The 18,372-nt window shown below is 40.5% G+C and overlaps 1 protein-coding gene across 26 annotated transcripts in view; it reads left to right on the top strand.

The window, feature by feature from the left end:
- PBRM1 (polybromo 1) overlaps nt 1–18,372 on the top strand; it is a 135,808-nt gene that overhangs the window by 2,352 nt on the left and 115,084 nt on the right. For 12 of the 26 annotated variants that reach the window (XM_053669360.1, XM_037134686.2, XM_037134697.2 and 9 more), the window contains exons 2-5: nt 225–364; nt 623–748; nt 2,394–2,546; nt 3,968–4,065. In XM_053669360.1, coding sequence (XP_053525335.1) covers nt 701–748; nt 2,394–2,546; nt 3,968–4,065 — 299 coding nt within the window. In that variant the 5' untranslated portion in view covers nt 225–364; nt 623–700. The remainder of the gene's footprint in view (nt 1–224; nt 365–622; nt 749–2,393; nt 2,547–3,967; nt 4,066–18,372) is intronic. The other 14 variants (XM_037134687.2, XM_037134703.2, XM_053669363.1 and 11 more) reach the window with 8 other exon arrangements.

Consider the following 18,372-nt stretch of genomic DNA (forward strand, 5'->3'; position numbering starts at 1 on the left):
CTTCTTCCAAATGATTTATTTTTTTTGTCATTTCTTTTTGAGTGGATTATTTATTAATGTAATTTTGACCTCTTGCCAAAATGGTTGAAGGCTTTTTTTTTTTTAACCTTTCTAAACCTGTGTATGGGATCTGCCCAATGCTGATAGGACTTTTGGAAAGAAATGTTGGGGGGAAAGGAGTTTTCCATACTTTGCTCACATGAGCCATTCTTGGTTTGTTCTAGCTTGCCAACACTTGGTGTCACATGTGAGCCCTCCACATGTGTTCACTCTCCATTCCAGCTCTGTGATTGAACTCTGCTCTCATTGACTGGGGGGCATTTGGGCAGGCATGCTTCATTCCTGGAATTGACAGTCATTCCATGTGAGTAAAGGGGAACCTCAGTGAGACATCTTTAAGCACGTGAAAAGCATTTGGTTTTAAAAGGGAAGAAATGTCAGGTGCTTTAAAGGCCTGAGCCTTTGTAGCCATTAGTTTCATTGGCACAAGAAAACATGGCTATTTTCTCCAGTTCTCTTGTCTTTCTTTAGCAGTTCTCCTTGAATGTTTTCTTTTAGTCTCCATATTTACTTCTGACCCTTCTTTTTCCCCCCCTTTCTCTGTCTTGTTCTTCTCTTTCAGTTTTGAATGTATTAACACTGAATCAGCACTTTTAAAGCCCTGCCTTCTCCCACTGGCTTCACTTGGCCTTCAGACATAATGAGGAGACTGGCTTTTCGAGGCGCTGGTTGTGCTCTGGTAAAGCTGGTAAATTACTGATCATCTACACCCTTTCCCTGTTCTGTTCTTCCTTGTCTTTTCCCTTCCGCCTTTCTCAAATTTTATTATCCTTTTCATAAAGACCCCCTCCTCATGTTTATCAAATTCACTTGTGTCTTTGTCGTAGGTTGTTTACAAAGGGTTGGTCCTTAGTTTGTTCACCTTAATGATAAACTGAGGACAGTTTATCAGCCTTTTATAAAACAAAAATCAACTAAACCTGGTTGTCCTTGGCCTAAGCCCTTTGACCTTTCAGCCAGTTGTAGCTGATTGCAAACGAATGCACTGTGTAACAATTAAAGTCTGGAGGAAGGAACATCTTCATGGTGGGCTATGTTTTCAAATACCATATAGACTGTTGAAAGAAGAGAGAGATAGGAGACTTGTTTTTTAGTTGCTTACCAGGATCATTTATTTGTTGGTATGTTTTGTTCCTACTTTCATTCCCTGGAGATCCCTAGTTTTCCTCTCCATACTATTGACAACCCATTTTTTGAGCTGCAGTGCCTTAGCTTCTGAAATTGAATGTTGGTGAGTGAAACTGGGATCAATATTTTCTTTTAGTGTTAGAGAAAGACCTTTAAAATCACAACATACTATTTGATACTGTTGTTAAAATGTGTACCCATTATAGGACCTTCCTAGTATATACCTTCCCCTGTAGATGTAGCAAATCATTCCAGTGATAACTTTTCTTATGTAATAGTCAAATGTATATATTTGTAAAGTTGTGCTAAGATTAGTTACTTAGCAACCTGCCTGAAACTGAAGGCAAATTTAGAAAGGTGAAGCAGGATCTAAACATTCACCTCTGAGGTGCTCTTCCAGATTATCTACTAAAAATTAAAGCTATGATTTCACAATTCGCAGGGATAGAATAACCTCATATAACTGAAAAGGAGGTTAGTCTGGAGTGACAGAAAAGTTGCAAAGCACAGTTTTGCTACTTTGGCACAGGTATGGCAAGTAACTTTAAGCGTTTTCCAGGAGTATGTCCTGTGAGTTCCTCTTTAATGAATGGAGAAAAGTCATTCTCAGTGTATTAATTTTAGGGTGCATCTAAAATGTTAGAAAGTTAATTGTCCTCTCCCCCTAAATTTTTGCACTACTCATTTGCCTCAGGCACAGATTCCTATTTTTCACTTCCTGGCCCACCTGGAAAATTATCGTAATTATAAGACACACTGGGGAAAACAGATAAGGCTGCTTACTCCAGAGGTGACTTCCTTGAGGCTTCTGTTCCCAAGGTTTGCCTAGCTTTCGCAGGGGCTGAGGGGTCAAAACTTCCAGTACACTGTTGTACAACTGCATGTGGGATTTCAAACTCCAGTCTAGACTAATTTTGAGGCCAGAACTGTTTGAATCATTTGAAATTGGTGGTATACAAATGAGAACACGTTTGCTGAATTTCTCCTATCCAAGTTGAAAGTTTAACATTTTGGTAAATGAAGGGACTAAAACAACAAGGTCTAGGACTTTCATTGAAAAATCTTCCAGTTAGTCAAGCTTCTTTGCCACAGTTAAACTATCTTCCTGAATGAACCAGAACCTTGGTAATTAGGTGGCCAGCTGAGGGCTTGGTGACAGAGTGTATAAATTTAAATATAAAAACATTGATAATTATTTCTTATAGAAGAAGTTGGATTCCATGGGTTCCAAAAGAAGAAGAGCAACCTCCCCTTCCAGTAGTGTCAGCGGGGACTTTGATGATGGGCACCATTCCGTGTCTACACCAGGCCCAAGCAGGAAAAGGAGGAGACTTTCCAATCTTCCAACTGTAGATCCTGTGAGTAACTTGGATCACACAGTTTCTGCCTTCTTTTCCTAGGATTCTGTATTCTGCTTTTAATGATAAGTGGTTAAAATGCAAGCTCTCTCTATTTCTTTTTCCTGTGGCTTGATGTTATTAACCTTGAAAAGTATATATTTACCTAGAAATCTTACAGTAATAGTATACTTTAATGTTATGAAATAATAAAGAATATCAGTATGTGCCATTATATAGTCACTTAAATAACTGTGCTTGTCCTGTACTGAGTACTGAAGGTTATTAGGATATGGCCATGTGTAAGACAAGCCAATTTTTCACATGGAACTAAGATTCTAGTATAGGGAAAGCAGAACGTAAACAGGTGAAGGAATAAATAATAAAATACCCTCAGCTAGTGATAAGAAAAGTTTGGGTGATTTGGGCTGTTTTGGCCCAAACTTCTAGGTTTCTCTGTGATGAGAAGGCACTGGCTCTGTGGAGCTCTGGGGAAGAATGTTCCAAGCAGGGGGACTGGGTCATGAATGAGTTTGGTGTGTTACGATTATAGAGAGATGGTCGAGAGGGAGGAGACTAGTAAAATATGCTGAGCCAGGGGGTGTGTAGTATATTCTACATACTCTGTGGGCAGTGTTAGAATTTATTTATTTATTTTAAGATCATATTTATTTTTAGAGAGAGGGGAAGGGAGGGAGAAAGAGAGGGAGAGAAATATCAATGTGTGGTTGCCTCTTACATGGCCCCCACTGGGGACCTGGCCCCCAACCCAGGCATGTGTCCTGACTGGAATTGAACTGGCAACCCTTTGGCTTGCAGCCCACACTCAGTCCACTGAGCTACAGCAGCCAGGGCAGTGTTAGAGTTTAGATTTTATTTTCTGAGTAGTGAGAAGCTTCAGTATTAGATGATTTTAAGCAAGAGAATAATATCACCTGATTTAGTTTAAACAAAAAAAGGAAAGAAAAAGTCACTAGTTGCATAAATCTGATAAAAGATACCAGGACATATATCAGTTAAATTTTATTTTTTATTTATTTTTTAATCCTCACCTGAAGATATGTTTGTTGCTTTTAGAGAGAGAGGAAGGGGGTGTTGAGAAAAAGGGGGAGAGAGAAACATCGATTGATTGCCTCCTGTATCTGTCCTGACTAGGGATTGAACCCACAACTTATGTTCTGGACCAGGAATTGAACTTTCAACTTTTTATTACTGGACAGTGCTCCAACCAGCTCAGCCACCCAGCCAGGGCAGTTAAATTATTTTAAATAAAGATACTGTCAGCATATTTCAGACTTGGGTTCCCAGTGGTAATTGGGGGCCTGGTCCTTTTACTTACCTACTGGCTTTTTATGAATATGTTTTTATTAAAGATTATGTAATATGCCTGCACTGGCTTTCTGCTCACTTTTCTTGTGATATTTCTCTTTTCCAATGTGTAGATTGCTGTGTGTCATGAACTCTACAACACCATCCGGGACTACAAAGATGAACAGGGCAGGCTTCTCTGTGAACTCTTCATTAGGGCACCAAAGCGAAGGTGAGTTGGAAGGTGAGTGGGAGGAATATAGTCTTGGGTCAGTGTTTTAAAGTATTTGATAATTGATTGTTTTTGAAAGGAAGGCTTAAATGACGGGTCAGATTTGTTTTAGTTGCCAAGATGTAGTAAGCATATTTAAATTTTTTCTTAAATTGTGGTTAAAAAATACACAATGTAAAATTTACAGTCTTAGCCATTTTAAGAATACAGTTCAATAAGTGTTAAGTATATTCACATTGTTGTACATATTGTAAAATTGAAACACTATACGCATCAAATAGCTCCCCATTTCTCTTCCTCCTACCCCCTTGCAACCACCATTGTACTTTTCTGTTTCCATAAATTTGACTACTTTCGAGTTCTCATATAAGTGGAATCATAAGTATAAGTATTTGCCTTTTGTGACTGGCTTATTTCACTTAGCATAATGCCCTCAAGATTCATCCATGTGACAGGAGTGCCCTCCTTTTTTTTAGGCTGAATAATATTCCATTATTTGGTTTATCCATTCATATGTTGATAAACACTTGAGTTGCATCTACCTCTTGGCTATTGTGAATAATGCTGCAGTGAACATGGATGTGTAAATACCTCTTCGAAATGCTGTTTTCAGTCCTTTCGGATATACTGTAGTATACCCAGAATTAGGATTGCTAGATCTATAGTAATTCTGTTTTTTGAGAACTCACCATACTCTTTTCCATAATTGTACCATTTTACATTCCCACCAGTAGTCTACAGGGCTGTAATTACTCTACATCTTTGCTACACTTGCAGTTTTATAGTCAGTTTGGAAATTAAAAAGTGTGAGTCCTTTGTGATGGTTAATTTATGTGTGAACTTGACCAGTCTTCCAACTTTGTTCTTTTTCAAGACAGTTTTGGCTATTTGGAGCTCTCCATGTGAATTTCAGGATTGATTTTTATTTTGTATCAGCAAAAAATGCTATTGGAATTTTGATAAGGATTGTGTTGAATCTGTAGATTGCTTTAGATAGTATCGGTGTCTTAACAGTATTTTCAATACATGAACGTGAGATATTTTTCCATTTATAGGTGTTTTATTTAATTTCTTACAGAAATGTAGTTTTTGGTGAATAAGTCACCTACTTAGGTTTATTCCTGAGTATTTTATTTTTTTTGATGCTGTTATAAATGGAATTATTTTCTTAATTTCTGTTTTGGATTGTTCATTATTAGTCTATAGAAATGCAACTGATTTTTTTATATATTGATTTTGTATACTGCTGACTTTGCTTATTCTAATGTGTGTGTGTGATCTTTAGAATTTTGCAGATAAGACCCTATCATCTGTAAACAGATAATTTTACTTCACAATTTGGTAGATGCTTATAATTTCTTTTCATTACATAATTGTTCTGACTGGGACTTCCACTATTATGTTGCAAGGAAATGTCAAGAGCAAGCATCCTAGACCAGTTCCTGACCTTAGAGGAAAAGTTTTCTGTCTTGCACCATTTTGAGAATGATTGATTGTAGCTATGGGTTTTTCAAATAAGGACTTTACTATATTGAGGTGGTTTTCATGGATATGTAATTTGTTGAGTGTTTTTATGGTGAAATGGTATTGAATTTTGTCAGATACTTTCTCTGTATTAATTGAGACCATCATGTCATTCATTATTTTCCTTCATTCTGTTAATAGATGCATTACTTTTATGAATTTGCATAGATTGAACCACGCTTGCATTGCAGGAATAAATCCCTCTTGGTCACAGTATACAACCCTTTTAATATGCTACTGAATTTATTTTGCTAATATTTTGAAGAGGATTTTTGCATCAATGTTCATAGGGATATTGATCTGTAATTTTCTTGTAGTGTCTTGATCTGGCTTTGATATCAGGGCATTGTTGGCCTCATGTAATAAGTAACTTTTCCCTCTTAAAATTTTTGAAAAAGTTTGAGATGGGTAGATTCTTCTTTAAACGTTTGGTGCAGTTCATTTGTAAAGTCATTACATCCAGGGATTTTCTTTGATTACTGATGCAATCTCCATACTAGTTATAGGTCTGCTCAGGTTTTCTGTTTCTTATAATCAGTTTTGGTAGGTTGTATGTTTGTAGGAATTTATTAATTTCTTATAGGTTATCCAATTTATTGGTATACAGTTGTTCATAATATTCTCTTATAATCCTTTTTATTTTTGTAGCATTGGTTGCAATGGTCCCTCTTTCTTTTCTGATTTTATTTTGCCTGGTTAGTCTCACTAAGGATATGTCAATTTTGTTTATCTTTTCAATACAACTGTCAGCTTAGCTGGCTTTTAAAATTCTTTTTCTATTCTCTGTTTCATTTATCTCTGCTTTTTATATTATTTCCTTACTCTCTCTTTGGGTTTATTTTGTTCTTTCTCTATTTCCTTCAAAGGAAAGCATAATTTTAAAAAATTAGCAGCTTTTCTACAGATTTAAAGAAACCACATGCATTCAGACTGGTAGGAGGGGTGGAGACATGAAATGGACTAGTTCCACATCCATATGTAGTAGATAAAAATTTGGGAGGGATATCTCTAGAGTGAGTAGTCCCAGCCCCATCCCAGGCCTCCCAGCCCAGGAAACCAGTGCCAGGAAGATAAGTCCCCATAACTTCTGGCCACAAAAACCAGTGGGGATTGAGTTGGTGGAAGAAACTTCTGGAGTCCCAAGCAGTTCAGACTTACCCTCTCTTAGGTCCAGCACCAGGGTAACAACTTGAAAGGCACCAGTGGCATAAAAGGAGAAACTAAAGTACCTATCATCAAGGCATGAGCTTGAGGACAGCTCTCTCCCAGACAGAAATGCAGACAGACTTCTCACTTTTCTGAGCCCTCCACCAAAAGAGCCACAAACCCAGCAAAAGGGTGCCATATCCGAGACTCCATCAACCTAAGTAAGCTCTGCCCTGGAGATCTGCTAAGACTCCATTTTACCCAATTTAGGGGCCCACCCAAGCTGTTATCAGTGACTTTTACTTATGAATGACTGGTCTTGGCTCTTGCTTCACAACTTCTGAATCCTCTTAAATAAGCAATAGCCAGCCTTGGTGACCCCTTAGACCTTATACCTCTTGCTAAGTGGCCCCAGGCCAGGCACTAGCAGCAGTTAGCCTATATTCACAGCTTGGCTTTCCTTGGGAACCTCCAAGTCAAGCACAAGTAGCAGCCATCTCACATTGCTTTATAACTCAGGCATGGTGGTCCTAGGCACAACAAAGGTGGAGGCTGATCTTAGCCTGTACCACTTGGAAGATCCCAGAACCTGTACACCAAGTACAAGCTACAGAACACATCAGAGCAATACCACCCTACCCTTGCACACCTGATCCTCCATGGTGGGCAGAGGTTGGTGGTCAGTGGACACAGACAGTCCTTGCAGCTGACTGGCCTGGGTAAATCCCTCTCTTTGAATTGCCAGCAACAATCAAGACTCAACTACAAAAGGAGGATGTACTCAGCATACACAAAGGGTATACCTATACTACCCAGCTTGGCTGATGGGGGAGACTGTGCCAACAGCCTTTACAGGACACTTAACTACATTAGGCCACACTACCAAGAGAGGGAGTCATAGTAGCTCTATCTCATACATAGAAACAAACCCAGGGAAGCTGCCAAAATGAGGAAACAAAGAACTATTGTCCAAATGAAAGAACAGATCAAAATTCCAGAAAAACACTTAAACAAAATGGAGACAAACCTATCAAATGCAGAGTTCAAAACACTGGTTATTAGCATGGTTAAGGAAATTAGTGAGGACCTAAACAGCATAAAAAATACTCAGTCAGAAACGAAGTATACACTGATTGAAGTAAAGAACAATTTACAGGTAAATAGCAGTAGAGTATATTAAGCTGAGAATCACATCAATGATTTGCAACATAAGGAAGCGAAAAACAACCAATCAGAGCAACAAGAAGAAGAAAGAATCCCAAACACAAGGATATTGTAAGCAGTCTCTGGGAAAACTTCAAGCTTTCCAACATTCACATCATATGGGTGCCATATGGAGAAGAGAAAGAGCAAGAAATTGGAAATCTATTTGAAAAAAATAATGAAAGGAAACTTCCTAATTTGGTGTAGGAAATAGACATGCAAGTCCGGGAAGCACAGAGAATCCCAAACAAGATGGATTCAAAGAGGCCCACTCCAAGACACATCATAATTAAAATTCCAAAGGTTAAAGAGAGACACTTAGAAGTAGTAAGAGAAAAGCAGTTAGTTATCTAAAGGAGAGTTCCCATAAGACTGTCAGCTGATTTCTCAAAAACTGCAGTCTAGAGGGGACTGGCAAGACATTCAAAGTCAAAAAAAGCAGGATCTACAGCCAAGATTGTTCTACCCAAAAAAGCTATCATTTAGAATTGAAGGGCAGATAAAGAGTTTCCCAAACAAAAAACTAAGGGACTTTGTCATCACCAAGCCATTATTATCTGAAATGTTAAATGGACTTATTTATGAAAAAAATGATCAAAACTATGAACAATAAAATGGCATTAAGTATGTATGTATAAACAATTGAATCTAAAAAACAAACTTAGCAAACAACAACAAAACAGAATCATGGATACGGAGAGTGTTTTGATGGTTGCCAGATGGTAGGGTGGTGTGGGGGAATGGATGAAGAGGTGAGGGAATTAGTAAGTACAAATAGGTAGTTACAGAACAGCCCTGGGGGTGTAAAGTACTGTGTAGGAAATGGAGTAGCCAAAGATCTTATACCCAGGGACATGAATGGTGATGGGATTGCCTGAGGGAATGGGGGTGCTTGGTGAAGAAGGACAAAGGGGGGAAAAATTGGAACAACTGTAATAGCATAATCAGTAAAATATAACTTAAAAATAGTCATCTCTAAGGTACCAGCATTGAAGTTGTAGCTATCATAATTAAGAGGGATTGATTTTTCAAAATGTGCAGAAAGGCCACAATGATTATTTTCACTTTCTTTTCCCCTTCTCTGTCTCTTCCCCGTCTCCGTCCCCTTCCCCTTCCTCTCTAAGAATCATTTAAAAACAATATATAAAAGAAAACGTACATGCATGTTATAGACAGAGTAGTGGCCCCCAAATATGTCCATGTTTTACGCCCCGGAACCTGTGAATATGTTGAATTACACTGCAAAAATAAATTGTTAATCAATTTACTTTTTAAAAATTTTATTATGCTATTATAGTAGTCCTGATTTTCCCCCTTGCTCCCCTTCACCCAGGCCACCTACTCCCTCAAGCAGTCCCCCAACCATTTTTCATGTCCATGGGTCATGTGTATAAGTTCTCTGGTTACTTTATTTCCTATACTGTACTTTATATCTCCATGGCTATGCTGTAACCACCTGTTTGTACTTCTTAATCTCCTCACCTCTTATCCTACTCCCTGCTATCTATCAACCATCTGGTAAGTAACTGCTTTTCTCTTGCTGCTTCTAAGTCTCTTTTTAACCTTTGGTGTCTTGGGGTGGACCTCTTTGCATCCGTCATAATTGGGCCTCTCTGTGCTTCCTGGGCTTGCATATCTGTTATTTCCTTCACCAAATTAGGGACATTTTCTTTCATTGTTTTTTTGTTTTTTTTTTTCAGATAGATTTTTATTTTCTTGCTCTCTCCTCCTTCTGGCACCCCTATGATTTGAGTGTTGGACCTCTTGACATTGTCCCAGAGGCTGTTTATACTATCCTTATTTTGGGGGATTCTTTTTTTTAATGTATTTTATTGACTATGCCATTATAGTTGTCCCATTTTCTCCCTTCATTCCCCTCCCCCCACATTCTCCCCTTTAGTTCATGTCCATGTGTCACCAGTTCTTTACATTTCCTACACTACTCTTGCCCTCCCCCTGTCTATTTTCTCCCCACCATCTATGCTACTTATTCTCTGTACCTTCTTCCCCCCTCTCCCCCACTCCCCTGTTGCTAACCCTCTATGTAATCTCCATTTCTGTGGCTGTGCTCCTGATCTAGCTGTCCTCTTAGTTTGCTTTTGTTTTAGGTGTGGTTATTAATAATTGCAAGTTTGCTGTCATTTTACTATACATGTTTTTTATCTTCTTTTTCTTAGATAAGTCCCTTTAACATTTCATATAATAAGGGCTTGGTGATGATGAACTCCTTGAACTTGACCTTATCTGGGAAGCCCTTTATCTGTCCTTCCATTCTAAATGAAAGCTTTGCTGGATAGATCAATCTTGGATGTAGGTCTTTGGATTTCATGACTTGGAATACTTCTTTCCAGCCCCTTGCCTGCAAGGTCTCTTTTGAGAAATCAGCTGTCAGTCTGATGGGAACTCCTTTGTAGGTGACTATCCTCTTATCTCTTGCTGCTTCTAGAATTTTTTCCTTCATTTTAATCTTGGGTAATGTAATTATGATGTGCCTTGGTGTGTTCCTCTTTGGGTCCACCTTCTTTGGGACTCTGAGCTTTCTGGATTTCCTGGAAGTCTATTTCCTTTGCCAGATTGGGGAAGTTCTCCTTTATTATTTGTTCAAATAAGTTTTCCACTTGTTGCTCTTCCCCTTCTGGTGCCCCTATAATTTGGATGTTGGAACATTTAAAGATGTCCTGGAGGTTCCTAATTTTTTTTGAATTCTTGTTTCTTCATTCTTTTCTGTTTGGTTGTTTCTTTCTTCCTCTGGTCCACTCCTTTGATTTTAGTCCCAGTTTTCTTCCCATCACTATTGGTTCCCTGTGCATTTTGCTTCATTTCACTTAGTGTTGCCTTTATTTTTTCATCTAATTTGCGACCAAAATCAACCAGTTCTATGAGCATCCTGATGACCGGTATTCTGAACTGTGTGTCCGATAGGTTGGCTATCTCTTTGTCACTTAGAAGTATTGGCTCTGGGGCTTTGAGCTGTTCTTCTGTTTGAGCCGTAACGTTTTGGTCTGTTTGTGCCTGTTATGTATGAGGGGCGGAGCCTAGGTATTCACCAGGGCAGGGTAATTTGGTGGCTGGGTTGTGACCCTGTATGTGTAGGTGGGGTCAGAGAGGGAGAGATGGCGTTTGTTGGGCTCTCTCTCGGATTTTTGGGCCTTCTCGGATTTCAGTCCCCTCTGCCGCTTTGCAGAAGCACATTGGGCCCTTCTGGTGCTGATTCCTGGGTGGGTGGGCTTGTGTTTGTTCTAGGACCCTGTGGGTCTCTCCAACGAACTCTTCTGTGAGGCTTCTGTGAGTCTCTCCCAGCACCTCAACCCCTGCAAGTTTTTTCAGTTGGTGCTTTTAAGCTTTATTTCCGGGTGCTGGGGCCCTGGGTTGCACAATCTGTCTCACAGCACGGTTTATCTGTGCGTGAATGTGTGTCCTCGGTCAGCCAACCACCTTGTGCACCTCACTGGGTTTGCTGGTTTCCTCCCTGCTCCTGAGTCCACTAACCACCGCCTTTTCCTGCCGGGACCCCTGTCTGCCAGCCTCGTATTCCACCCCTCTTACTGGTTTGGATGAATGGTTCATTGTTGTCGGACTCCAGTTCAATTTTTTGTCTGTTCTGGTTGTGTTTTTGTTTCTAAAAATTTGTTGTCCTTAAATTTGGTTGTGCAAGGAGGTAGAGTGTTTCCACCTATGCCTCCATCTTGGCCAGAAGTCTGGATTCTTTTTTCTTATTGTTCTGGTTGGTTGTTTTTTGCTTCCTTATGTTCCAAATCATTGATTTGATTCTTGGCTTCATCTACTCTACTGTTGTTTTCCTGAGAGTGTAAATTGTTCTTTATTTTAATTAGTGTCTCCTTTGTTCTGATTGGGTCTTTTTTATATTGCTGAGGTCCTCACTGAGTTTCTTGAGCATCCTTATAAACAGTGTCTTGAACTCTGCATCTGATAGATTGCTTATTTTCATTTTGTTTAGCTCTTTCTGGAGTTTTGATCTGTTCTTTCATTTGAGCCATATTTCTATGTCTCCTCGTTTTCACAGCCTCCCTGTGTTTGTTTCTATGTATTAGATAGAGCTGCTTTAACTCTGTGTCTTGGTAGTGTGGCATAATGTATGTAGTAGATATCCTGTAGAGTCCAGTGATACTGCCTCCCCTATCACCCAAGCAGGGTACTTGAGTGTGCTTCATGTGGGCTCAATACATTCTCCTCTTGTAGTTGAGCCTTGTTTGCTGTTGGCAGATCAATGGGAGGGATTTACCCAGGCCAGTCAGCTGCAAGGACTGGCTGTAACCACTGACTACCAACCTCTCTATACCCTCTCTTAAGGATCAGCTGTGTGGGCGCAGTGTGGTGGTGCTCTGAAGTGATCTGTAGCTGTCCACTGGGTGCACTGGCCCTCAGGTGTCCTAGGTGGTGCAGCCCAAGGTTTGCCCCCACCTGTGGTTTGTCTGGGTGCCCTGCCTGAGCTGTAAAGCAATCTAAGATAGCTGCTACTTATGCTGGGCTTGGAGATTTCTAGGGGAAGCCAAGCTATGAATCTAATCTGGCTGCCTCTAGGGCTCACTGAGGCCAACTTTTACTTGTTTGCTAGGATTTAGGAGCCAAGACAAGTCATTCTTATGTAAAAGCAGTTTGGGTAGTCCCATAAGTTGGGTGGGGCAGAGCCTCTGGGGATCCCCAAGGCTGGTCAAACAGTGTTAGCTAGGTTGATACGAATCTCAGATATGTTACCAGTTGTGTAGGGGGAGGGCTTAGTAAAGGGGCAGTGGCCTCTGCTCCCCTTGATTTCATGTATTTCAGTTTTTCCCTGTATACCACTGGTGCCTTTCAACCTGCTACCCCTGTCCTGGAGATCAGGAGTGAGTGTGAATAGGTGAGTCCATGTGTGTCTTCTTTAAGAGGAACTGCTTGGGGCTCCAGCAGTGTCTTCCACCGATTTTTGATTTTGCAGCCCAAAGTTGTGGAGACTTATCTTTCTGGTACTGGAACTGTGGGCCAGGGGGCCTGGTGTGAGTATCACAGACTCCTCACTCCTGAGCTATACCATGCAAATGTGGGATCAGCCCGTTCTATGTCTGTCCCTGTGGATAGATGTGATACCTTTAATTATATGTAGTTGTCAGACTTCCATTCAGCTTGATTTCTGACTTTCCTGAGTGATGGTTGTTCAATATTTTAGTTGTAATTTTGATGTGGTTGTGCAAAGAGCTGAGCCATATCTGCCTATTCTGCCATCCTGACTAGAAGTCTCCAAAATCCGGTTAATCAATTTACTTTGAATTGGAGAGATTATCTGGATTATCTAGATGGGCCTAATGTAATCACTAGAGTCCTTAAATAGGGAAGAGGGAAGCAGATGAGTTAAAGAGAGATTTGAAGATGCTATACTCCTGGCTTTGAAGATTAAGGAAGGGGCTACAAACCCAAGAATGTAGGCGGTCACTAGAAGCTAGAAGAAGCTAGACAATGGATTCTTCCATAGACCCTCTAGAAGAAATGCCAACACCTTGCTTTTTAGCCCAGTGACATCCATTTTGGACTTCTGTAGGATTAGTTTGTGTTGTTTTAGACCATTAGGTTTGTGGTCATTTTTTTTTTCACAGCAGCTATTGGAAACTAATAAAGTGAGCTAATTAAAAAATTAGTTCCATTTGTGATTGTTGATGCCATAGTGGGTAGCAAACAAGCTGCAGGTTGGGCTGAAGGCAAACTGCTCCCTTCAAAGAGCAGAACCACCAAGGATGTAATGTCACCATTCTGAATTAGAAGAAAGAGCCCTGTGACTTAATGATGGCCATAAATGAGGGACTTTTTAAAACATGAGGTAGCTATTTCCAGATTTCAGTTGGTTTATTATTAATAGTCTTTTAAAAGTTGTAATTTATTTAGCATATGATACTAAAAGGCTGTTATTGCTTAGCACATACTAGGCATAGTGCCAAGCACTTTTAGATGTTAATATTGTTTTAACTTGTATTATCACAGTTTATAGGTGAGAACTTGCTGAAGTTTTCAGAACCACTAAAAGATACCCAGAATTCAGACTCAAGTTTTTCTGATTCCGAAGCCTATGTCCTTAACCAATATGTTATATAGAGGAGCAACATCATACTAGAGTATGCAGAAACCCTCACAGACAGACTATCCCTCTGCTGCCTGCTTTCTGCCAGTAGGCTAGTGCTGGGGGGCAGAGGATACAAGTCTTAGGTGCTGGAATACTGTCTTCCAGTCTCCACGGTATAATGCCTATTAGCATGGCTGCCTTCTCCCAGTGCTGTGCTTCTGTAGAATCTCTGCCCTTCTGTGGAATGTGTGTGCTTTCTCATAGTATATGGGAAGTAGTGTTGCTCTGAGCTACACAATTTGAATCTCAGTTTGAAACTGCTTTTTGTTTTGTTTTGTTTTAATTTTATTTCTTTCTATTTCCTAGAGGGGAAAAGAAGGAGAGAGGGAGAGAAATATCAATGTATTTGATATTTCTCGTGCGTTCCCTGCTGGGAACTGGCCTGCAGCCCAGGCATGTGCCCTGACTGGGAATTGAACCACGATCCTTTGGTTCGCAGGCCTGCACTCAATCCACTGAACTACACCGGCCAGAGTGGAAGATTCATCTTTTTAAAAATTATTTATTGATTTGATTTTAGAGGAGAGGGAGAGAAACATCAATTGGCTGCTTTCTGTAAGGGACCTGACTGGGGACTGAACCTATAACCCAAGCCTGTGTCCTAACCAGGAATTGAACTGGCATCCTTCCAGTTTGTGGGACAATGCCCAACCAACTGAGCCACACCGGCTTGGGTTAGAAGATTCATTGTTACTGCAGATCTTTGCATCCTTAGCATATGATTCTTTTTTTCTTACTAAGTTGAGAATTTTTACCTTTTCACTTAAAAGAAGCACTTTACAGCTTCTTTCTGGTATATACCATTTGCTAGCATCACTACTCTTTAGCTTTGGAGCCATTAAGTAAAGTAAAGGTTACTTGACCGCAAGCACTATAATACTGCCGTAGTCTGTCTGATGGTAACTACATTGGGTACTAAGATGGAGCAGGGTGGCATGAACAGCATGCAACTTGAAACTTATTTCTGGAATTTTCCATTTAATATTTTCAGACTATGGTTTACCATGGTTAACTGAAACCGTGGGAAGCAAAACTGCAAATAAAGGACTACAGTACGTGCCCTACTTGGGTTCTCACTTGTCTACAGATAGTCACTCAAGCCTGAGAGGCTGTGGAGGTAAATGGTATTTAAAAACCAGGCCTTGGCAGGGAGCAGTGGACTGTGGCCCATCAGGCCCAGGTGGAGAGAACTATATTGGATATCAAATTAACAAGGTCCTAGTGCTCACTTTGAGAAGGTCTCTTGACGTCTTTGTTGGGTACTCACAGAGACCTTTATGTTCTTACAGGTTTTCTGAATAACAGATTGAGTACTCCTTTTATCCCCTCATACTTAATTTTATAGTTTATTCAAATTGTAAGTAGTTGATAAGGGTTTTAAAAAACTCAGTTTATTCTTCCTCTTCCTTCGGTAGACATGAGTACACCTGGTACCTTGGTCTTTCAATACTATTTACCATTAAAATAAACCATAGTTATTTGGGGAAATTTCTGATTTCAAGGGCAAATAGAGTAAAAGATGAGCTTGTAAGATCTTATGGTGCCAGAAAATAAGCAAGTGCTCCAAGGTTGATGGTAGCATGTGAAAAGGACATAGAATATAAAAGCCATGTTGAAAGGATTCCTACTGGCCAAAGCTGGAGCAGTTTGAGCATCAAAATAATTAATTATAGACTTCCGCCAAGATGGAGGCATAGGTGGATGTGCCGTGCCTTCTCACACAACCAAGTTTAGAGACAACTAAATATTAGCAACAGAAAACACAGCCAGAACACGGAAAATTGAACTTTTCGGAAGTCCGTTAACAACAAATTCTTCAGCCTGACCGGTAAGGGGCAAAACCAGCGGCTGGTGAAGTGGGGTTGCGCAGGAAAACTCGGTCAGACGGACTCAGACGAGCGGAATGCAGGCGCAGGGTTGGACCTAGTGAGCGACTGAGCGAGCAACCAGGCGAGCGACCACGGGGAAACAGAGGGGGAGCGGTGCTGCGTGTTGACTGTGGTCGCGCATTTGTGTGCGGGTGGACAGGCGAGGGAGTGGGCGGTTGGACCGGACCCAGGCGGGTCCCCGTGGCCAGCAGCAGTGGAGGGCGCTGCCATTTCCCTGCTCTGACCCCACCTCCACATACAGCGTCATAACCCAGTGACTCTGAGTGGCCCGGCCCTGGTGAACCACCTAAGGCGCTCCTCCTCACCCAGCTGTGAGAAACAGCAGAGGGGGTCGCCATTTCCCCACTCTGACCACGCCCCCACATATAGCGTCACAACCCAGCGACCTGGGAATCCAAGGCGCTGCTTCTCACACTTAAAGGGCCAGAACAGTCCAAAAATGGCTCAAGAAGATCTCAAAGCCCCAGAACCTATAGATCTAAGCGATGAAGAAATAGCAAAACTCTCAGACGCACAGTTTAAAACACTGGTCATCAGGATCCTCACAGAACTGGTTGATTATAGCCACAAATTAGACAAATATATGAAGGCGAAACTAATTGAAATGAATGGAATTGCACAGGACACCAATAGCAATGAAAAGGAAACTGGGACTCAAATCAATGGAATGGACCAGAAGAAAGCAAATAATGGCCAAACAGAAAAGAGTGAAGAAGCAAGAATTCAAAGAAATGAGGAGAGTCTTAGGAACCTCCAGGACATCTTTAAACGCTCCAACATCCGAATTATAGGGGTACCAGAAGGAGGAAAGGAACAGCCATGAGTGGAAAACTTATTTGAACAAATAATAAAGGAGAATTTCCCCAATCTGGCAGAGGAAATAGACTTCCAGGAAATCCAGGAAGCTCAGAGAGTCCCAAAGAAGTTGGACCCGAGAAGGAACACACCAAGGCACATCATCATTACATTAGCCAAGATTAAAATGAAGGAGAGAATCCTACAAGCAGCAAGAGATGAGGGGACAGTCACCTACAAAGGAGTTCCCATCAGACTGTCAGCTGATTTCTCAAAAGAGACCTTACAGGCAAGAAGGGGCTGGAAAGAGGTATTCCAAGTCATGAAATCCAAAGACCTACAACCAAGATTGCTCTATCCAGCAAAACTTTCATTTAGAATGGAAGGACAGATCTTATCTGCTTCTCAGATAAGATCAAATTCAAGGAGTTCATCATCACCAAGCCCTTATTATATGAAATGTTAAAGGGACTTACCTAAGAAAAAGAAGTTAAAGAAACATGAACAGTGAAAGGACAACAAACTCACAGTTATTAACAACCACACCTAAAACGAAAACAAACTAAAAGGACAGCTAGATCAGGAGTGGAAACATAGAAATGAAGATCTCAAGGAGGGTTAGCAACAGGGGAGTGGGAGGAGGAGATGGGGGGGAGAAGGTACAGAAAATAAGTAGCATAGACGGTAGATAGAAAATAGATGGGGGGGCAAGAATAGCATGGGAAATATAGAATCTAAAGGACTTGAGACACATGGTCATAAACTAAAGGGGGGGTAATGGTGGGGACAGGGGGGAGGGGGGAGGGGAATGAAGGGGGGAATAGAACAACTGTAACAGCATAATCAATAAAAAAAATTTAAAAAAAAATTCAAAATATAGAAATGAATAAAATACAAAAAAAAATGAACTATGAAAGGACAGCCAACTCACAGTTATTAACAACCATACCTACAACGAAAGCAAACTAAGAGGACAGCTAGATCAGGAGCGGAACCACGGAAATGGAGATCACGTGGAGAGTTAGCAACAGGGGAGTGGGAGAAGGAGAAGCGGGGAGAAGGTACAGAAAATAAGTAGCATAGACAGTAGATAGAAGATAGAAGGGGGGGCAAGAATAGCATGGGAAATATAGAATCTAAAGGACTTGAGACACATGGTCATAAACTAAAGGGGGGTAATGGTGGGGATGGGGGGGTAGGGTGGAGGGGAATGAAAGGGGGAATAGAACAACTGTAACAGCATAATCAATTAAAAAAATAAAAAATAATAATTATAGTAATGGTTTTTAACCCACTGAGTAAAACAGGAATCCATATTAATATAAATAAATGAATGAATTGATGAGGAATGGTCTTTTACATAGCCTGGAGGTATCTATCTGTAAAGTTCAAGGAGTAAAAGAGTAACTTGGTCAGTTGAGAAGCTGGCAAACAACACAATATTCATGTGATCAAAAGCAGCTTGAGAGCATATGCCACCTGAGAGGATACAGTGAGACAAATACCCCGTCATTTTTGTCATAATGCTGCCAAAGAAGCATAACATTAACTTGTCAGGAAATAAACCCTAATTAAGGGACATTCTGCATAATAACTGGCCTGTAATCTTCAAAAGTATTAAGATCATGAAAGTCGAGGAAA

The sequence above is a fragment of the Artibeus jamaicensis genome, unplaced genomic scaffold, assembly GCF_021234435.1.
Source record: "Artibeus jamaicensis isolate MK-2021 breed Jamaican fruit bat unplaced genomic scaffold, CSHL_Jam_final contig_519, whole genome shotgun sequence".
NCBI lineage: Eukaryota > Metazoa > Chordata > Mammalia > Chiroptera > Phyllostomidae > Artibeus > Artibeus jamaicensis.